A 23,207-nucleotide genomic window follows, 5' to 3' on the forward strand; every position below is an offset into this window, starting at 1 on the left:
GGTGTGGTACTGTAGAATAAGCACTGGACCACAAGGTTGGTGTGAACCAAAAGGCCTGTGGTTCGAATTCACTAGTCACTCCTTAAGAAACCGTATACAGGTTTGCCATGAGTCCGAACTTATTCGATACCACTCATCAACAACAATGAATTATTTTTCTCACTTAACTACATCAGGTATTTCCTATTTCCATTTTTCTTTTAGAAAAATTTATTTATTTATTTATTTTTGGGAAAAAAAATTACTAGGCCTTTCCAAATTGTAGAAAATTAATGAGTTATTTATGCTGGGCTTTAAACCAGTGAATATATGTTCTATCTCAACTTCGTTTTAATTAAATTTTATTTATTTATTTCTTGAAGATGTATATGCAGCAAAACATAGAAACCCCACAGTTTCTCCATCTGCAGTTTAATGACATTGATTGTATCCTTCAGGGCACCAGCCATTTCCATCCTCCTGAGTTGTTCCTTTCTCATTAACATCAATTCACTGTTTCCCAAGGTTCCTGTCTCATCCTTGGAGTTACTGTTGTCAAGTTGATCCCATATTAATGTATTGAACTGCAAAGTCTGTTTGAACCTCAAGGTGAGTGGTTTAAGCTCACCAACTGCTCCTCAGAAACTCTATACAGGGTTGCTATGGGTTGGAAGTAACTCAACAGCACTTAATAACAACAAGAACAGTATTTAAAAAGCAGACTTTTATTATTGGTGGTGGTGGTTGTGTGCTGTTGAGTCAGTTCTGGCACATAGCAACTTATATAGAGGGGTTTAGAGGCTGTAAATCTTTACAGGAGCAGAAAACTTTATTTTCTGTTACTTAATTTTAAGGTGATTTTAGGGGATCATGTTGCTTAAGGTTTAAAGATTATCTCTGGGCAATAGTTTCAGGGTTTCACCCATCTTCCTTGGCTCCATAAGGTATAGAGTCCATGAGAATTTGAAATTCTGTTCTGCATTTCTCCCCTTTTGATTGGGATTCTTCTATGGACTCTTTGATCTAAATGATAAGTAATGGTGACCAAGCACCGTTCAGTCTGGCCTCAATGAAAAGGAAGTTCATGGAGGAAATTAGCCCCACGTTCTATGTTGTAAGTGCTGTCGAGTCGATTTTGACCCATAGCGACCCTGTACAGGGTTTCCAAGGAGCAGCTGGTGAGTTTGAACCACCGACCTTGCAGTTCAAATGGCTTTGCAGTCTGGCACATTATCCCACAGTGCCACACCAGGACTCCACACATTCTATAGCCGCCTCCTATTCCTGACTCTCTCCTTTTTCCTAGTATTTCAGGTGTAAATAGAGGGCAATGGTTTTGCCTTTGGACAGCTGTTTGTACACTTGTACGTTCACAGGCACTACTCAATGAACTAGGAGGTGTTTGTGTACTGTGGAGTTCGTTCCAACTTACAGTGATCCTCTTTAGGGTTTGTAAGGCTGTTGGAGTTCATCTGCTGACCTTGTGGTTAGTAACCCAATGTGTAATCTGCTAGGTTATTAGGCCAGTTAATTGGGGTAGCCTATGAAACCATGACCCTAAAACTCTAAATCAAGGAAACAAACCCCACGAGGTATTTGGTTGTGAGGCATTGTAGGCACTCAACCGCAAGGTCGGTGTGAACCGCAAGGTTGGCAGTTCAGACTCACCAGCTGTTCCTTGGCAGCTCTATACAGAGTCACTATGGGTCAGAACTGGCTTGACAATACTTAACAACAACACTAACAGTCATCCTTGTTGTTGTTGTTATGTGCTGTGGAGTCAGTTCCGACTCATAGTGACCCCATTACAGGGTTTCTGAGGTTATAAATCTTTACGGGAGCAGAAAGCCTCATCTTTCTCTCACGGAACAGCTGGTAGTTTCGAACTGCCGACCTTGTGGCTAGCGTGTACTTTATGTGTCATTATAAATATATCACAGCTTTTGGCATTTCAAGTTTTTAATAGGTGTACAACTATCGACAGCTATTACAGTTGGCTGTAGAACCCCACCGTTAATCAATGTGATTTTCCCATCATTGTTTACCTCCCTTTTTCTCCTCCTTCACAAAAAACACTTTAGTTTCTATACATTTGCCTTTACTTGTTTGTTTTTTTATTATTGTTGTTAGTTTATATATTAATGAGGTCATACAATATTTGTCCTGTCATGGTTGGCTTATTTTGCTCAGCATGATGTCATCAGGTTCCCCTGATACTGTAGCATGTATAAGACTTCATTTTCCTACTGGCTGACTATACTACTCAATGTATTTCATTGTACAAGGGGGCTTCAAAAAGTTTGTGGAAAAATTCCATTATCTTTTAATTCTATTTTTCCATAAACTTTTTGAAGCCTCCTTGCATGTATGTACCACATTTTGTTTGTCTATTCATCAGTCGGTGAGTGTGTAGGGGGTTTCTACTTTTTGGTTATTGTGAATAGGCCTGCCATGAACACAGTAGGAGTACAAGTCTCCAGTTTGATTCTCTGCTTTCGTTTTCTGGGTGTACCTTGGAGTGCACTTCCATTCTTAGGCATATACCCAAAAGCTGGTGGCTGTAGGATAAGCACTTGTTTACTAACCACAAGATCTGCAATTCAAACTCACCAGCTGCTCTGAGGGAGAAAGCTGAGGTTTTCTGCCCCTGTGAAAATACAGCCTTGGAAACCCCATACAGGGTCGCGATGAGTTGGAATCAGCTTAGTGGCAGCGGATTTGTGTTTTGTTTTTATAATAGTTCTATTTTTAGTTTTTTTGAGGAACTGCCACATTGTACTCCACAATAGTTATACATATTTTCTGGGTTTTTTTGTTTTTGTTTTTTAAATTGTAGCCATCCTGTACTGTTATTTGGTGCCCTTCAGTTGACTGCATCTCCTAACGACCCCATGCACAATGGAACGAAAGCAGTTACCCAGTTTTGTGCTTTGCTCATGGGCCCACTGTTTGGGCCCATTGTTGCAGCCATTCCACCAGCCTATCCTCCTTGAGGGTTTATCTGCTTTTCACTGACTTTCTAGCCATCCTGTTGTTGTAAAGTGCTGTGGAAACCTTCCTGAGGCTGTAAGTCATCTATCTTCCCCTTACAGAGTGGCTGGTGGAGTCGAACTGCTGACCCTGCGGTTAGCAGCCCAACGTATAACCCATTACATTACCCAGGCTCCTAGTGGGAGGGTAATGGTATCTCATTGTGGTTTTTAAATTTGCTTCCCTGTGATGGCATGTTTTTATGTGTTTTAGTGGCCATTGGAATGTTCTTTTTGGTGAACTGTCCATTTTATGATTAGATTTTCTTTTTGTTCTTAAATTGTTGAAGTGTTATATATATTTTGGTTATTAGATTTTTGTCAGAGACATGATTTTCAAGAAAGATACTTTTATAGTCGGTAGCTTGTCTTTACTTTTTTGGTAAAATTCTGATGAAGAGAAGTTAAACATTTTTTGAAATCCCCTTCAGGAATTTATTTTGTCTTTTGCCGTTTGTGCTGTTGTTGTTATATTAGATAATCTGATGTTGAAAGTTCATCCTGACAGTGTTTCTCCTGCTTGTTCTTCAGATTGCACAGTAAGGTCCTTAATCTGTTCTTCATTTGTTTTTGTGTATGGTATGTGACATGGATCCTTTTTTAATTTTCTACATGTGGAAATCTTATTTTTCTAGTACTATTTATTGAAGAGACTCTTCTTTTCCCATTGAATGGACTTAGTTAACATCATTGTCAAACATGAGCTGACCTTAGATGTATGGGTTTGTTTTTGGATTGTCACTAATATTTAATTGGCCTATGTGACCATTGTTACACCAATACCAGGCTGTTTTGATTACTGTAGCTATAGTATACTCAGTCCTAACTGTTCTCCTCTGACATTGTTTTCAGTGTTTGAGGCCTCTTGCCATTCCATATAAAATTGCATATTGTTTGTTCTATATTTGTAAAGAAGGCTATTGGAATTTTGATTGGGATTGTGTTGAATCTATTGGGTAGTATATGTCTTAACATTATTGAGTCTTCCAATCCATGAACATGGAACATCTTTCCATTTAAGTCTTCTCTGATCTCTTGCAAGACCGGAGTCCTGGTGTGGCACTGTAGGTTAATGCGCCAGACTGCAAAGCTGTTTGAATTGCAAGGTCGGCGGTTCAAGCTCCTTGGAAACTCTGTACAGGGTCTCTATGGGTCTCATCTGACTCGACGGCACTTAACAACAACAACAACAATCTCTTGCAAGAGGATTTTATGTTTTTTGTGTGCGTATGTGTATGTACTTCATATCCCAGGCTATATTATTTCCTAGGCATTTTATTCTCTTAGATGCTATAGTAAATGGAATTGTTTCCCTAATTTCCCTTTTAGATTTTTCATTGCTGGTGTATAGAAACCCAAATGATTTTTGTCTCCTATAACTTTGCTAAGTTCCTCAGACTCTTTGACATATCTCATTAATAGTTTTATATCATCCACAAAAAGAGAGAATTTTCTATCTTTTTCAAACTGGATACCTTTTATATATTTTTCTTGTCGTATTGCACTGGCAGGATTTGTAATACAACATTGGATAGAAGTGATAAGAGCAGGCACCCTTGTCTTGTTCCTGATTTCAAGGAGAAAGGTCTCAATTTTTCTCTTTTAAGTATAATATGCCCTGAATCATGTTGTTGTTATTAAGTGCCATTGAGTCGGTTCCGACCTATAACGACCCTATACAGGGTTTCCGAGGGTGTAAATCTTTACGGGAGTAGAAAGCCTCATCTTTCTCCCGCGGAGCGGCTGGTGGTTTCGAACCGCTGACCTTAAGGTTCGCAGCCCGATTTGTAACCACTATGCTACCAGAGCTCCTTAATCATACTGAAACATTTCCCTTCTATTCCAATCTTTGGCACTTTTATCAACAGAGTATTGGAGCTTATTAAATGCTTTTTGTGCTTCCATAAGAAGATAATGTGGCTCTTTTTGTTTGTTCTATTGATGTGTTTGTTACATTATGTTGATTGGCTTTCTTTCTTATTTTTTTTTGGGGGGGAAGTGTCTAAAAAAGTCACTATTGTTATTTTTAATTTTATCTTTCACTTCTCAGCTCTTGCTCATATGCCTGTAACTTTTTTACATGCAATTAAAGCTTATGTGCGTATTTTAGATTTTAATTGTTTTGTTTCTGGCTTCTGCTCATGGAGAGAACACTTTCAGAAAGTACCTGTTTGCTCTGAGATTTTTCTCTCAGATTTCCTTTCATGAGGTGAGCCTAGGGAACACAGTTTAGTGCTGAACTGTGAGGACACTTTTGACTAGGAGTGTGATGATCTGGAGTTGACATTCTAATGTTTTTCTTAATGAACCTTAAGAACTCCCTGGAGTCTTTAGCAAGGTGAGGTCCCTCTCCATTAAGGTGAGGTCCCAGTGGCAGCCATGTATGAGATAGGACTTTATTTTAGGATGAAGTCTGCTGATAAGCAAGGAGCTGGTTGGTTCTTATAGTGGCAGTCTGTGGTTTAAGTTACCATCATGTGCTTTGAGGCAGATTTGGTGCTGCTGAACATATTGGTAATGCTAGGGCAGTGTTAGAAGTATTGGGGAAGGGGACATCTGGGAAGGGTTGTGCCCCACAACTTAATAATTAGCCTTTTGTTTGGAAAAGCTTCATGTCTTTGAGGGAAATGTAAACGTACAAGGGATCTGTGGTTGGTTATGGTGACCTTGAGCAAGCTCTTACAGGGTTACTTACAAAGAATGGAAAGGTTCTTTTTTTCTTTTTTCTCTCAGTTTAGCTTCTTTCAGACTTCGGTAATTTCGAGAAAATTTTAGAATCAACGCTTTGGCGTTATGGTTCCAAAATAATAGGGAATATTCACATGCCTCCCACAATAAGTAATCTCTAATCAAAATCTTTCAGATTTGTTGTCATATGTATTTTAATGCCGAGTTCTGGTGTGGCTCTGTAGGATGAGCACTGGACTGCTAACTGCAAAGTCATTAGTTCAAATCCATCAGCCCCTCCTCAGCAATCTTGACTGTAAGTTGGAACTATGAGTTGGAACCAAGTCAATAGCACTTAATTTATCTTAATCCTTGTTGTTAAAGATATGAGCCATAAAAAAAAAAAAAGAAAGAAAGAGATTGAATAAACCCTTAGAAGCTTATGTAAAAAGCATGGAAACAAAATCCAGACGCTAAACACATGTAGTCCTTGGGTTTAACACTTGACTACTAACCCAGTGATTGGAGGATCAAACCTACCAAAAGGTGTCTGGGAAGACAGGCCTGCAGATCTGCTTCCCAGAGGTCACGGCCTTGAAAACCCTAGGCTGCTGTTTACATATGGGTCACCATGACTCAGAATCCACTCAGCGCCAACTAACAATAATAATGTATTTTCTTTAGCGTCAACATATGATGCAGGCTATCTCTTGCCTGTTGTTTTGATTGGGGGTGGGTTCCAGAGTTAACATTGAAGTAATAAGCCTGATCGCCTTAAAATAACAAATCTCTCTGATTTACAGATTACAATGCAGAGGGAGTTTCGCAACCCCGGCTTGGGTTGCAGGATCCCAAATCAAAACTTTTCTTTGAGTACATTTGGACGTTATGTCTTTTTTCAGTTTGTGATTAGTAACTATATTCCAGGCTGTTTTTGTTTTTTCTAAACGGTATTGCTTAAAACAAAACAACAAAAAAAGCACATTTCAAATTAACACCAAACAAATATTATGCCTCTCTCCCCTCCCCGCCGCCAGATTGACTCCTTCAGCACCCCTCCTTGAAGATGGCCTTGTGTTCTTTGGTCTCCAGTACTGCTCTCCTTCAGTCTTTTTAGGGCACTCCAGTGAGCTGTTCTTTGTTCCTTTCCTGTGAGCCAGTATTCTACATTTGATCATTGCTGTATTCACCTTCAGTTCCCTGTTCTCTCTCCAGAATGATTGGCCCCTTCAGGGACTATTTCTTACTAATATCTCTGTGCATACACAGCACCAGGTACGTTTCTGAACAGCTGGCACAGGTTAAGTATTACTGGATTTTTTAAAAAACAAAGGTAAGTCAAAAAGTATTGCTATAAAATCATAGAAACACTATTTAAACAAAGCTATTAAAATGTGAAGCTATTCTTTCTCAACATGTCTTCCATCTATGTCTATATACGTCTAAAGATGGGGTTTCCATTTCTGTAACCTTTCCCTGAAGAATTCTGAACTCTTTGATTTAGAACACATCAAAAACAATTTTGGCATCCGTGAGGAACTCACATTGTGTTCCTTTTATGTGTTCTTTGAATTTTGCCAACAAAAAGAAACCTGAAGGGGCAAGATGAGGGTTGTAGGGTGGATGTTGTTGTTATTGTTAGGTGCCATTGAGTCGGTACTGACTCATAGCGACCCTATATACAACAGAACAAAACACTGCCCAATCCTGGGCCAACTTCACAATTGTTGCCACGCTTAATTAAGCCCATTGATGCTGCCACTTTGCCAATCCATCTCATTGGGGGTCTTCCTTTTTTTCTCTGACCCTCTACCTTACCAAATATGATATCCTTCTCCAGCAACTAATCCCTCCTGACAATATGTACAAAATATGAAAGACGAAGTTTGGCCATCCTGGCCTCCAGAGAGCACACTGGCTGCACTTCTACCAACACAGATCTGTTGGTTCATTTGGCAGCCCCTGGTACTTTCAGTATTCTCCTCCAATACCATAGCTCAAATGCATCAATTCTTTTATGGTCTTCCTTATTCACTGTCCAGCTTTTGCATGCATATGAGGTTATTGAAAATACCATGGCTTGGGTCAGGTGTACCTTAGTCCTCAAGCTGACATCTTTGCTCTTCAACACTTTAAAAAGGTCTTGTGCAGCAGATTTGCATAATACAGTATGTCATATGATTTCTTGACTGCTGCTTCCATGAGTGTTGATAGTTGATCCAAGCAGAATGAAGTCCTTGACAACTTCAGTCTTTTCTCCATTGATAAGAATGTTGTTCATTGGTCCAATGGTGAGGATTTTTGTTTTCTTTACTATGAGATGCAATCCATATTGAAGGATGTGCTCTATGATCTTCATCAGAAAATATTTTTTAAGTCATCTTCACTTTCAGCAAGCAAAGTTGTATCATCTGCATATCGCAGGATGTTAATGAGTCTTCCTCCAATCCTGATGCCACATTTTTTTTTTTTTTTATATAACCCAGCTTCTTGGATTATTTGCTCAGCATACAGATTGAATAAGTATGGTGAAAGAATACAACCCTGTCACACAGTTTTCTTAATTTTAAACCATTCAGTGTTCCTATGTTCTGTTAAAACAACTGCCTCTTTGTCCATGTACAGATTCCTCGTGAGCATAATTAAGTGTTCCGGAATACTCATACTTCGCAATGTTGTCCATAGCTTGTCATGATCTGCACAACTGAAAGCCTTTGCGTAGTCAGTAAAGCACAGGTAAACATCTTTCTGATATGCTCTGCTTTCAGCCAAGCTCCATTGGACATCAGCAATGATATCCCTCATTCTACATTCTCTTCTGAATCCAGCTTGAATCTCTGGAAGTTCTCTGTCAATGTATGCTTGCAGCCATTTCTGTATTAATTTTAGTACAACTTTATTCTCATGGGATATCAAACATATTGTCCGATGGTTTCCGCATTCTGTTGGGTCACCTCTCTTTGGAATGGGCACAAATACGGATCTCTTCCAATCAGTTGGCCAGATAGTTGTCTTTCCAATTTCTTGGCAGAGTTGAGTGAGTGCCTCCTTGAAAGATTTTAGGTTTTATTCTATCAATTCCTGATGAGTTGTTCTTTGTCAATTCCTTTTATGTACCTTGGACTTCTTCCTTTAGTATTATTGGCTCTTGATCATATGCTGCCTCTTGAAATGGTTGAACATTAACCATTTGCTTTTGGTACAGTGACTCTGTGTATTCCTTCCATCTTCTCTTGACGCTTCCTGCATCATTCAATAATTTGCCCAGAGAATCCTTCAATAACAAAAGTTGAGGCTTGAATTTTTTCTTCAGTTCCCTAGCTTGACAAATGCTGAGCGTTTTCTTCACTTTTGGTTTTCTGACCCAGATCTTTACACATTTCGTTGTAATATTTGACTTTGTCTTCTGGAGCTGACCTTTGAAATTTTCTGTTGGGCTCTTGTACCCCCTCATTTCTTCCATTTGCTTTAGCATCTCCACACTGGAGAGCAAGTTTCAGCGTCTCTTCTGACATCTGTTTTGATCTTTTCCTTCTTTCTTGTCTTCTTAATGACTTTTTGCTTTCTTCCTGTATGACGTTCTTGATGTCTTCCCACAACTCTTCTGGTCATTGGTCTTTAGTGTTTAATGTATCAAATTGGTTCTTCAGATGATCTCTAAATTCACGTGGGATATATTCAAGGTCATATTGTGGCTCTCATGGACTTGTTTTCATTTTCTTAGGGTGGATGCCGTAAGGTTTTTCAACAAAAATTTCATGGGGCATCCCTTGCCCCACCCTTTCAAAGTGAGCAGGTTCATTGTCATGATGAAAAGACTTCTGGGAATAACTTTCCTGGCCTTTTTCTCACCAATACAATTTTGTTTTCTTAGGATATTTTCCTAATAAGCTTCCATGATTGCTCTGTGTATTTTGAGAAAATCTATCAAGACGACCCCTTGGTAATTCCTGTAACAGTTTTACTGTAACCTTCTGAACTGGCTTATCTGCCTTGAATTGTTCCAACAGAAGCCCTTGGAAGCCACTATTCTCCTTGGACCTTTTTTGAAGGCTCCCTAATGAGATCAAGTGTATTTCTAAGAAAACGTGTCTCCAACCATACACCGATCACAGAAACATGTTTAAATGTAAACCCATGCATGTAGGAACGGGGACCCCCGGTAGCAATACTTTTGGATTATTCTCATATATTTGATTTTCTTAGGGACACAGTAAAAAAATTCCTGTCAGAGGCCAGACTTGTCTCTCATCTTTTCTGTTTTGGGGTAGCAGAAACCTTAAAACTCACAGTGAAAGTGATAGCAATTAATTGGAGAATTTCGTTCTGGCCATCTTGACTTGGACAGCTGGTTACTTGGGAAAATGTGTACTTTGGAGCCGAGCTTTGTACTGGAAGATTGAGTTCTTGGTTTGGGGCACTTAAGATGCATTGAGTAAAGTTGGACATTGCTCAAGAGTGTACAAACCCAAACCAAGTATATGAGTTGATTCCATGTAACAGCGACCTTATATAGGGTTTCTAAGACTTCAGATCTTTACGGGAGCAAATAACCTAACCTTTCTCCTGTGAAGCAGCTGGTGAGTTTGAACTGAACACTGTGGAGTTAGCAGTCCAATGCTTCTACAGTGCCACCAGAGTACTATACAGAGAACAAATTCACAGTCTCCTTTGTATTGTTGTTTTAGTTGTGAAGTGCTGTTGAGTCGGTTCTGACCCATAGCAACCCTTTATAGCATTTCCAAGGAGTGGCTGGTGAGCTCGAACCACCGACTTTGTAATCCAGCACATTAACCTGTAGCGCCACACCAAGACTCTAATTACTGTAAGTTGGTATTGCTACGTTGGTAGGACATGTAGGATATATACTCTTTCCTTTACTTCCATCCCATTTTTTAAAAGCTTTTAGCACGTTTTGAAAGCATGTTGTTGTTTAGTGCAGTCAATGTGGTTTCAACTCACAGTGACCCTGTATAGGGTTTCTGAGACTTTAAATCTTATCAGGAGCTGAAAGCGTCATCTTTCTCCCATGGTATGGCTGGCGGGCTCGAACTACAGACCTTGTGGTTCACAGTCTAGTGCTTATTGTATGGCGCCCCTGCGCTGGACTGCCCTTATAAGAATTGAAAGTGTTCCAATGGACACATTAGATCTTTAAGTGGATTTGCTTGCCTAGAAGGAGGAGCAAGAGCCACTACATTCGTTGCAAATATATTTTTCATTGTGGCAACTTTGAGCAGTTTTTCGTGACTTCCTGGATACATACATGTGTCAAAAAGTATGTAAACATGAGGCACATTTTAGTTACATTCTGAAAGGAAATAAAACAAGGGGAAGAATGTAACTATCCAAAGTGAATAGTTCTTCCCGTGTGCCTATGCAGTGGAGACTCCATGAATTGGGCAGATTCGGGCATAACTCAGGAGAAGGTCGCTTGGATGCCCAGTGATGAGTTGGGTTCTTGGGAGCCACCATTTGTTCCTGAGCACCATTTGTAACTGAGCCCAGCAGAATGTTCCTGAACTGACAGACTTGAGTACAGGATCCACCTGTGTACTTTGGCCTCCTCTCCTCATGTTCGACATTATCCTTGCCATCACTGCTCTGAGTGGTGGATTGTAGTCCTCAGCTTTTATTTTTAGAGGACTTTTGCTATTACACATAGTTACTTATTGAGAAAGAATCGAAAAGTGGAACAAGCAGGTGTAGTTTTCAGCCAGATGGTCGGTTTCATCTTGTGAGAGACAGTATAAAAGTTCCTAGCTAACCCCGTATAAATAGCTTATTTCCTAAATGGAAGCTACAAATTCTCTGCCCTAGATTAAATGTCATAACACATTGTAAGACAAGGCAACTGGGAAATCCAGACATTAGATCGGAAGTACTGAAGCTGCTTACCTGCTTCATGTGAGGCCCAGTCACTCCAGCTAATGCACCTGTGATTTTTGGGGAGAGCAAGCCACCAAGAACACAGGGACTGGCCACTCAAGGTTCCTTCCTTAGGGAAGTGTGGCAGGGCCTGTGCCGTACCCCTCAGGATGACCCAGGGAGCAGAGAGAATACTTGGGGATTTGTGATGGGTGATGCCAGTAGATCTGTTGCTGAAAATAAAAATGAGCATTACTATTTTGGTCTTGAACGTAATCTTTAAACAAACATCTCATTTTCCTTCCTTCTTCTTGTTGTCTTTTCCATATTTTGGCAGTTGCCTTCTGGGTTTGTGGGGGTGGGACAGAGGCATAAGTGAATGCCACAGAATTTCTCAAGGTGGACCTCAGCTATTCGTCTCACTTGTTCTCCATCCCTCCCTTTCCTGGATGCATCTTTTTTGTTATTGTCACCATCACTGTTTTTAGAGTTACAAAGAGAATGTCAGAGTGACCACGGAGCTTTTCAATTATTGTAGTTCTGAGGTTGTTTTGAAACCAGAAGTTGTACTGGTATAGATTATGGGTCTGGAGAAGGTGTGCTGCAGAGATGTTTATGCAGTTCCAGTTAAGAGAAGGCAGAAGGGCCCGATTTCCTGTGCTCATTCATGTAAGAAAGTTATGGAACTAATGGAAACAGCAGGCTTTTTTTTTTTTTTTTGATCTATTGGTGAAGGAAAGGAGCTCTGGTAGAATAGTGGTTACGAATCAGGCTGCTAACCTCAAGGTTGGCAGTTTGAAACTACCAGCGGTTCCGTGGGCGAAAGATGAAGCTTTCTGCTCCTGTAAAGATTTATAGCCTCAGAAACCCTGTGCCAGGGTCTCTATGGGTTGGAATTGACTCCACAGTACTTAACAACAATTGGAGAAGGAATGGTAATAAAGGAGTTAATTTATCTCCCAAGCTGAAAACAGGTAAGTGATACTCACTCAAACATGGGATTCAAATGAGCCATCTCAGAGCTGAAGGGGGGAAATCTCACTGCCATCAAAGAAGAGCCAGGAGTGGAGTGTGTCTATTGGACCCCGAGATCCCTGTGCATTGAACCTCCTCAACCCCGGGACAGAAAGCTGCGATAGCAGAGAAGTGGCAGAGGAGTAGCAGCAGCAGACCCAAGGACCAAGCACAAGACAGAGCAGTGGGCTTCCCAGTCCACGGAGCTAGTAAAGCTGAGTGACTCTGGGCAGCAAGCTTGCTTGTAGAGTGAGGTGCCTCCAGGCATTAAGGGAGGGGCTAGGTGTACTGACTCCTGGAGCTAGAGTCGAAGCCTTTAGGCTGAGGCTTGTGGAGTGGTGTGTCCTGTGGGCGTTTTTCAGCAACTGACTGGGACAACAGTGCCCTGAGCGTTTTCTGATCCTGTAGACGTTTCTCTTTTTGTGCCTAATCTGCTGGAATGTCCAGTTCTGTATGAAAGTACATGGTAGCGTCTCTGAGTTCCTCCTCCTTGTGAAATCAGAGCTTTCTGAAGCTGGATAGCATCAAAGAGTTCATTTATGGGGATAAATCTGTGTCTGTTGAGAGGACAGATGATTCTTGCCCAGTCTTCTACTTCCTGTTGAATGTTCTTGCCATTGCTGCATATATGTATCTCTGTTTTGGCGACTCATTTCTACCTATTTGTTAAAGTGCTGTTGAGGTGATTCTGACTCTTCACAACCCTGTACAGGGTTTCCTAGGAGCAGTTGGTAGGTTTGAATCACCTACCTTTTGGATCACAGTCCAGTGCTTATCCTACAGTGCCCTTTTCTACTTATGTCGTTGTGGGTGCTAAGTGGTGTCAAATCAAGTCAGTTTCAACTCATAGCAATCCTGAATAGGGTTTCCAAGGAGTGGCTGGTGGCTTTGAAACACCCTCCTTGCTTTTCTAACTGACTTTGCAGTCTAGTGCGGTACCTGCAGCGCCACACCAGGACTCATTTCCACTTGTTGTTGTTAAGTGTTGTTGGGTTGGTTCTGACATAGTGATTATCACAGAGAGAATGTTAAATAAATAAGACTTGTCAGCAATTTTAGTATTTGATGGGAGTTTGGTTTTCTTTCTTTTTGAAATGTATCTTAAAGAATGCACTACCTTTGTTTAATGTGAATGTCTTTCTGTTTTAGGTCAAATCTGAACATCAATGATGTCCTGGGGAACTACTCCTTGACGCTTGTTGATGCGTTGGACACACTTGCAGTAAGTATTTAGTCTGGTTTTTCTTTTGTCTTCTTAGTAAAGTAGAATGTTTGGGAGTTGATTACCAGTGGATTCCCTCAGAGATACAAATTCTGCAGAACCTAGGACTCAGAACGTATTGAAAGCTATTATTTATGTTAATTACCTTAATGGTGACAGAAAGAAAAGCATCAGCAGTTAAGTTAGGGGAATTGTCCTAAGAAACGGAGAAGCAGTTATCTTTCTTTTTCTCCTAGTTTTCCATTGTTTGACTTTCTACAGGGGTCCTTAGAGACTTTCCTTAACCTTACAGTGTCAGCAGTTAAGATTTCACATGGCAGAAGGTATCCTGAAGGACGATGGCCTTGCTGGTTCCCAGGAGTGGGGCTGAGCCCTGGACACTCCTGAGTATCCTCCCTCCTCTTTTACTTGCGCCTTCACATTTTGCAGAAAACGACCCAAACCTTACATACCTGGGCTGTGGCTTAGGTGTGGCCTCTGCCTCCTCTCAGTGACCAATGCCTTAGGGGAACTGGAGAACTTTAGACAGCTAAGCAGAAACATACATGATTTTATATTATCCAGACTGTCTGAGTGCTTGATGGGTGTCGTCACCAAGTGCTGTTGAGTGGGGCTTCCAAAAGACCCAACATTTTTGTAAATCTCCTTGGTAAAGGTGATTTCACAACCTCTGTGTTCTCCTTTCTCATTAGAAAGTTCTTCCTGCAGTCTACCCTAAATCCTACACACTGGACTGCTAGTCACACGGTCAACAGTTTGAATCCACCAACTGCTCCACAAGAGAACGATGAGGCTTTCTGCTCCTATAAAAATTTATAGCTTTAGAAACTCCATAGCTATGAATACCAGAACTCACTTAATGACTTGCAGAAGCAATTAGGGGTTAGGATGGGTAGTGTTAGCTGAGTTTGCAGTACAATTGTGTTTTGCTGTGGTAAGGAATCAGGCTGCTAACTTCAAGGTCAGTGGTTCAATACTACCTACCAGTTGTTTTGCGGGAGAAAGATGAGGTTTTTTGCTCTCGTAAAGATTTACAGCCTCGGGAACCCTATTCAGGGTTGCTATGAACCAGAGCCGACACCATGGCCCACCACTACCACCACCAGTAACAGAATAGCTAATACTTGTCACAAGTTTCAGAACTCTACATTCTTATTTGTTAAGTAAGTAGCAGTAATGGAACTAGACCCTTGGCTAATAGGAAACCCTAGGGTATCCTCGGTGTTTCCTAAAGTTCTGCTCTACCAGAAGTTGCAACACATATTAGTTTCCCAGCATTTCCTTCAGAAGTCACTGCTACTCCCCCTAAGTCATCCACTGTCCCTGAGCAAAATGTACTCAGACTGCTAAGTTCAGTTTAATGAGAACTGGTTGAGGATGCCAGAGGCCGGCTCCTCAGACAGCAGGCGCTGCTTTAAAAACCTACTGCTGTTAGGGGTGTAGAGAAGTTCACCCCTCCTCCCTCACCTCTCTCCTTTTTGCCCCATTTTGCCTTTTTATCCTTTTACCAAGCTCCTTAAGTACAGAGAGTTCATGGCTACTATTCATTGCTCTCTCCCGCTCACCTAATGCAGCATCTGGTATGTAGTAAGAGGACAAGCAATGTTCAAAGAACAGCTTCTTTCAACATTTTCTGATATAGGTTCCAAAGGCATGCACTTCAAAGAGGAATTCTGTTCCCAAAACACTGGAGAAATTTTCATGTCTGTCCCACCCATGGAGTTCTTGGATGGTCCACTTGGTCAGCATGCTTGGCTGCTAACTGAAAGATTGGAGGTTGAGTTCACCCAAAAGTACTCTGGACGAAAGTCCTGGTGGTCTTCTTTTGAAAAAACAAGCCACTGAAAATTTGCGGATTGAGTTCTGTTCCCCGCAGATATATATTGTGAATCCTAACCTGCAAAGTCATTTGAACTGCAGGGTCAGCGGTTCAGGCTCACCAGCTGCTCCTCAGAAGGCCTATACAACGTCACTATGGGTCGGAATTAACAACAACAACAACCTGTATGCCTATGGTGTAATCCCATTTGGGAACTGTTGCCGTTGTTGGTAAGTGCCATTGAGTTGGTTCTGACTTGGGATTCCAAGGAGCAGCTGATGAGTTTGAACCATTGACCTTATTGTGGTTCAATCTAACCATGCAGTCCATCACATGTAACCCGCAGCGCCATGCCAGGGATTAGTGCAGAGAATATCTTGAGTCAGTCTGTTTTGAGATATAAAAAGAGCTTAAACAGGCCAGCGGAGAGAGATGGGGTAAGACAGATACCAAGACACATTGAGTGCTCCAAGGAACCAAGCAGCAGAAACCGAAGGGACAAGGACCTTCCCCCAGAATTGGTGGAAAGAGAAAGCCTTTCCCTAGAGCTGGAGCTCTGAATTCAAATGTCTCGCCTCCAAAACTGTGAGAAAATAATTTTCTGTCTGTTACAGTCATCTCCTTGTATTTTTCTTACAGCACCATTAGATCACTAAGACAAAAACCCTTTGGAGTTCAGTTCTACTCTGACACAGATGGGCTTGCCACAAGTTGGAACCCATGTGATGACAACTGGTTTTTTGGTCCCACTGTGGGAGAGCCATAAAGCATATCAGCATTTTAAAGGCTCTGAGATATTCCACAGTAAAAAAAACAAACAAACAAACAAACATATCTAACCCTTCTGTTTCATCTAACTTTTCCCAAACCTAACCGAATGAATTATACAGCCTGGTTTCTCTAAGGTCTGCAGTTAAATGGTAAATTGTAACTTGTAATTAAGAGTTGCTGGTTTCTTCAACTGTGATTCTCCTGATGTGAGGTCTCATTAGCATTGGTAGCTGCTCACAGATATTGTTGCTGGAGAGCATTCAAAGGAAACAGCCCTCTCTGTGGTTTTCATCGTAGACTATCCACTGTTAATGTGTTGGTGAGGCATGCTTGGTTTTCACATGTTTTTTCTGTTGGGGGTTTCCTTATTCGCTCACTGACATTTTAAACAGGCTCTAACATATGTGCTGCAAAAGTACTTCTGAGATAGTTACCCCGTGACCATTGGATGCAACTTACAGCATTATTGCATAATGTTTTCAAAGGAAGAACTGAAAGCCAAAAAAGAATCGCTTGAACTTGTTTTACATATCACAGCAAAATAGCAATGAGAGAAAAACAAGATTAGAAGACTAAGAAGTGTTGGGAGAGAAGACACACTGTGTACTTGGTTTATGGGTTTTTTTTTGGTGTGTGTGTGTCCTTCTGATGTCATTTTAGTCCTAAGATTGTCACAAAATTTGGAATAGAATGAAATCCTGTCAATTCCAGTTTATCTATCAGATTTTATGTCTGATTTATACTTTAGGAGAGGGTAGCATGGTATGACATCATATCAGCACTCCCAGTATAGACACTGTGATTTTGAATCACTTCTTAAAAAGGACTTCATGCTGATGATTTGTCTCTTCTGTTTGTTAATGGCCCTCCTTTAATGCTGTGCTCCAAAAGACATCACTGCTGTTCCTTACAGTATTTAGACATCTGGATAGCAAGCAACTAGTTCGATCAGTTCTCCAGATGTTTTCAGTCCAGTGGGAGCCAAGTCCCAAGATAGCTGAAGATTAGTTATGAGGAGCAGAGGGCAAGTCCTGTTTTGCTTCTTCAGTTTTTGTCTGTTTTATTTTTACCCACTCCAGAATTTTTAGACACTTGAATGCCTTGATTGTTAATTAAGACCAGAGAGAAGTTGAAGGGTGAGTAGAGGGGGGAAGGTAAGGAGAGTGTCAGTGATTTTAGGATGCGTTCTGAGAAGTAACTGTTTTTCTACCGTTGGTACTTCTACTCCCATGGGTGCTGAAACCACGTGGACAATCTGTGTGATCCAGCTCCTGAGATCACAGTGCCTCCATTTCATTTCAAGCTGTGGTCATGGTGTGTGTTCCTCTTTTTAAAGATAATGGGAAATTCATCCGAGTTCCAGAAAGCTGTCAAGTTGGTCATCAACACAGTTTCATTTGACAAAGATTCCACTGTCCAAGTCTTTGAGGCCACAATAAGGTAAAACGAAAGTACATAAAATGGATTGAAGACTTCTATGTGTGTGTGTAAAGAAAAAAATTCCTCTAAGTATCTCCTAGCCACAAGATCCAGAAAGCAAACCAGGTAGACCTTACGGGTGCCACGACCATGTTTCATTTTCATATTTATTAAAACTGCAACAATTGATGTGTCAGGCATTACATTTTGGACTAAACTGAAAGACACCCATGGTTTTGTGTCCCTTTAATGCAAATTTATGTGGTTTGCCTTATGGCTGGTCTTGTCTCCTCTGTCCCATGTATCTGAGGAAAGCCCCTTGACGTTTCTGAAGGAAATGAGTTTCCCATTTCCCCTGCCACCCACAGAAGACTACTGTTTACCGCTGTGGTGTGTTCCCTTGTAATCTTCCTCATCCTGGTCTCTCTCACATATTAGGAACATGCTCGACACACCGTTTTGATTCTTGTTTTTTACAGCTTAGAATATTGTGACTGTTTTCCTGTTTCACTTAAACTTTTTGAAATCTGTACTGGCTGCATGAATTCCAGTTTACAGAAGTAATATTTACTTAAAAAGGAAAGTTATAAATACACGTGCTCCAAACAAGGTCACAGTCCTCTTCAGATGAGTGGGGCAGGGCCTTCAAGGACGTGATCTGAGCACGTGGTGTCTACCTATGAGCAGGCCACTCTCTCTTCCTCTTCCTGCTCAGCGTGTCTCTGAGCCAGATGTTGGAGAAGGCCAGCAGGTGCTTGGTGGTCAGAATGACAGCAGTTACATCTGGTGACTTAGTATTTCTTGCCCTAGCCTCTTGTTTCTTAGATGACTCAGTTTTTTCCCTAGGTGAGATAAACCGACATCATTTAACAGTGCTAGTTATCAGTCATATTCACAGTATTGTGATAAGAATGTGGGCAGTCCTTGTTGATGAAGTGATTAAGACTAGCAGACACATGTTCTTATTTTAAGTGTGATTATTCTCAGCGCCTTGGATGAGTGGTTCCCTTTTTCCCTTTCAGTAAGTGGGAACTGTTGGTTTATCTTGAGGACTGGAAAGGACTTTCAGAGAACATTGAGTCCAGTCAGTTATGAGGCCACAAGGAAGTAGAGGTTTCCTCTGTGGTCCTGGATTGGATTGCATGTGTTTACATACACATAAAGACATTTCTGTTAGTATAATTTTTTATGCTTCCTATTATAGGGTCCTGGGAAGCCTCCTCTCTGCCCACAGAATCATAACTGACTCCAAGCAGCCCTTTGGTGACATGACCATCGAGGACTATGATAATGAATTGTTGCACATGGCTCGTGACCTAGCTGTGCGCCTCCTCCCAGCCTTTGAAAACACCAAGACAGGCATCCCCTATCCTCGGGTAGGTAGACTGCTTTGCTTGTATTGAACTGTTCTCTGTTTCGGAATGAAAACTCTTGTTTACTAATTTCTTTGGAGGAGAGGGTAAGACTGAGGTAACAGAAGGACATACCATCTTTGGAAAAGCTTAGCCCCAAATATGGATTTTAATTCATTCAGCATTTACCAAGCACCTACTGCGGGCTGATCATTAAGTGATAGGTCATGGGAAAATTGAATGAAAAGAAGGGAAATTTTCCAGAAACTTTTGAAGCGCCCCTAGAATCAGGCTTAATCCTTCTCATGAAGGAATTTCTGTTCCTGTGCTCAGTGTTTCTGAGTCTGTATGTCCTATATCTCTACCTACAAAATAGAGTGGAGGTTTTGGCTTCCTTGTTGACATACATGTAATTCTCCTGGTACCCCTCATATGTCTGTTGTTGGAGTTCAGTGAATGCCTTTTGAATGCCACATAAAGCTTGCACCAGGCTGGTGAGGTAGCAGTTGATTTCAGACCAAGATCTGGAATGGGATTGTATCCTGTGGCATCTGATTGGTTGAGCCCAGAACTCTTCAGGGGATTGAGTCAGCCTCTTAGGTAACCAGTGGGGAATTGCCAGACCACAGAGCCACACTGATGAAACAGGCTGTCATGTTCTCACTGGGCCTTTTCCTTCCCAGCCTGGACGTTTGTTTGTACTTCCCTGGCTAGCATGAATCCATAGTAGCTCATTTAAAATTTATGTGATTCTCCACCTTGTCCTTGTCTCCAATCCCAAAGGAAACAGGAAAAGAGCTCAGTGAAGAACATTTGTTCTTAAGAGTATGGCCAGGCTCTGGTGTTCTCACCGTCTGTTTGTGTGTTTTAAGTGTAACTCCCGAATTCATTTTGGATGTACAGTGGGAGGCAGGGACTTACACCGAAGTAAACTGTATTTGTTAGTCAGGGCTGCTGACTGACCTGGTCTTCAGCCCTGTGGATTCCAGAGTTTTGCCACAGAACCTTTGTGTCTTCCTGTCTCAGGTGAATTTAAAGACAGGTGTTCCTCCTGACAGCAATAATGAGACGTGCACGGCAGGGGCTGGCTCCCTCCTGGTGGAATTTGGGATTCTGAGCCGACTCTTGGGGGACTCCACGTTTGAATGGGTGGCCAGACGAGCTGTGAAAGCCCTGTGGAACCTCCGGAGCAATGACACAGGATTACTAGGTGGGGGCACCTTCTCGCACCCTCGGAACTCGGTCCTCTTTCCTTTCATCATCTTTAGGACTCTCCCTCCTTTTCTACTCCAAAAAGTAACTCAGGAAGAATGATGTCTGCCGTATCCAATTTCTTTATGTGACCTTTTGCTTAGAATGAGGCTAAACGGTTTGGTGGGAGAGAATAATGGTTTCATTGTTTGAGAGTGCCCTTCTGATTTGAGTTTGTTGGCTTATTCCATTTGAAAATAATTGTTAATGGAAATGCTATAAAAAGAACTGTCTCTGAGGCAGATTTTATTGCTTCAATATAGGATTCTAAATATAGGAATTTAGAGTTACTGGTAAAGTGGCTTTCTCTTTTTAGAAAAATCTAGGCACCTGGTAGTTGAAAACCCCAAATAAATTCTTCTTAGATGTTTGTTTGTTTTCCCCTTGAGAATGTTTGGTCAAGATGTTGTTTGAAAATTACAGTGGCAATTTTAAACACATAAAAGTATTGAGGAAGTACAGTAAATAATGAACCCTTGTGCCCTCATTCTTAATTGGAGTCCAGTGTGGTGCTGTAGGATAAGGACTGCTAACCACAGACTAGCAAGATCAGCAGTTCAAACCCACCAGCCGCTTCTTGGAAACCCAATACATCATCATTAAGAGTCAGAGCCGACTCAATGGTACTTAACAACAACAGTGTACTTACTCATTACTCATCTTCAATAATTATCAATATTTTGCCAACTCAAGATGCCGCCTGTTAAGCCAAAAGTCATATGAAGCCAGCAGTAGAGATTAATTATAGTTTATTGAATACATGATTGGCAAATCAGGGTAACATTTTGATGGGTGATGGTGATAGGATGCTGTCAAGTCACTTCCACATTGTATAGGGTTTTCGAGGCTGTGAATCTTTATGGGAGCAAAAAGCCAAATCTTTTGCCTGAGGAGTGACTGGTAGATTTGAACTGCTAACCCAGTTTGTAATCCACTATGCCATCTCAGAAGATGAGAAGAGTTTCCCAAATTCTTACACCAGATTTACTGACAGTGCCATGGGAAAGGGGCAGAGCAGAACTGATGAATAATTTGTGGTCACATAGAATTTCATATAGCAGTGTCTTGAAAAACAATTAAAATAATTACTGATTTACCCTAAACGTTGTATCCTGTCTGGTATTTAGTATGAGTCTCTGTTTTCCTAAAATGATTGAGTTGTTCAACAGAGTACAATGCCCCAGGTCAAACCAGTTTACTTGTTTACCTCGCCCATTGTTTGAGCCTAGGGTGGTTTTTAGAAAACTAGCTTCTTCAAGGCTCAAGGTTCAAAAAGACACTTCAGGGCACATGGCTCAGAAATCTAGACTCCAGGAAAATTAGAAACTATTTCTCACATGGTAAAATTAGTTTTCATGCAAGTGTTTTTCTTGTACTGAGAATTTGGAATCTGGCATTAGGAGGTCTTGTTTGTTCTAGAGCCACAAAAGACATTGCAAGAGTCTTGCTTTGTAGAGGTGATTCTGAATTATTCTTAATGTTCCAAAATTGATTTACAAACATATACTTAAAATAGTAGAAATAAAAAAAAGACTCTTCCTTCACCGTAAATTGTCAACCTTTTGTGTTTCACAGGACTTTCCAGCATGTGCCATTTGTATAAATTTTTAAAAAATTATAATATAAATACACATTTTTATTATGCCTTAAACTTGGTGGTACTGTGGGTTAGGCCTTGCACTACTTACTACAAGGTTAGTAGTTCAAACCCACCAGCTGCTTTGAGGGAGAAAGATGAGGCTTTCTGCTTCCTGGAGATTTTATTATTGCTGTTGTTAAGTGCTGTTGAGTTGGTTCTGACACAGAGGCTCTGCATCGAGTAAATCTTTGTGGGAGCAGAAAGCCTCATCTTTCTCCCGAGGAGTAGGTGGTGGACTTGAATTGCTGACCTTGTGTGGTTCGCTGTCCCGCGTTTATTTTACAGAGTCACCGCACTTTGGTAAACATTTACATTCTCAGAAACCCCATATAGGGTCTCTGTAAGTTAGGATCAACTTAATAGCAGTTGGGTTGTTTTTTGTGGAGGTGGTTTACCTTTGACAGGTTTTTCAAGAGTTTCAAGTTGTCAGCCTTGTTTTCACTGTTATTTTTAAAAAGCCTCATACTTATTCCTAAATTATTCTTTTGATGTTGAAAACTTGGAGTCTTTTTTTTTTTTTTTTACCATGTTATAGATATTTTTCTGGTGAGCAATGTAAAACTTTTTTTTCCTCTTGAAGTTTTATTAATTTTGTTGTTGGGAATGTGCACAGCACACCATCAGCAGTTGGTGCATGTACAATATAAATATAGTGGCATTATGTCCAGTCTTCCAGTTGTGCAATCATCCTCTGCCTCCTTTTCTGAGTTGCTCCTTTCCCATTCCCATCAGCTCATGGCCCTGGAAGCTTCCTGTCTAATCTTCTGAGCTGCTGTTGTCACTGCGATTTCAATATGTTGTTGTTGCCATCAGCTCTGACCCTTAGCGACCCTGTGGAGGGTTTTTGAGGAGTGGCTGGTGAGTCTGAACCGCTGACCTTGTGGTCCAAACTGACCTTGTGGTCCGGTACTTTATTGTACAGCGCCACGCTGGGACTTCTTTCTAACTCATAGAGAACCTGTTTAGTGTTTCTGAGACTTTAAATCTTTAAATTTGAGAGCAAAAAGCCGAGTGGCTGGTGGACTTGAACCGCCAACCTTGCTTCGTGTCCTGTGGTTTTCCTGTGGAGCCACTGCATTCCAAGATTCTGAAAAGAACTGAATGCTCAAGGCAGACTTTTTTATTTTTTTTAACTAGTTGAGCTAAACTGTAACTATTGCTAGGTTTTGAGATGACT

The 23,207-nt window shown here is 41.0% G+C and overlaps 1 protein-coding gene across 1 annotated transcript in view; it reads left to right on the plus strand.

Annotated features, from left to right (window-relative positions):
* Window positions 1–23,207, plus strand: part of EDEM1 (ER degradation enhancer, mannosidase alpha-like 1) — a 40,663-nt gene that overhangs the window by 2,220 nt on the left and 15,236 nt on the right. The window contains exons 2-5 of the mRNA XM_006846625.1: window positions 13,707–13,779; window positions 17,706–17,809; window positions 18,993–19,164; window positions 20,167–20,350. Coding sequence (XP_006846688.1) covers window positions 13,707–13,779; window positions 17,706–17,809; window positions 18,993–19,164; window positions 20,167–20,350 — 533 coding nt within the window. The remainder of the gene's footprint in view (window positions 1–13,706; window positions 13,780–17,705; window positions 17,810–18,992; window positions 19,165–20,166; window positions 20,351–23,207) is intronic.

This window comes from Chrysochloris asiatica, unplaced genomic scaffold, assembly GCF_000296735.1.
Source record: "Chrysochloris asiatica unplaced genomic scaffold, ChrAsi1.0 scaffold00028, whole genome shotgun sequence".
In the NCBI taxonomy this organism is placed as follows: domain Eukaryota; kingdom Metazoa; phylum Chordata; class Mammalia; order Afrosoricida; family Chrysochloridae; genus Chrysochloris; species Chrysochloris asiatica.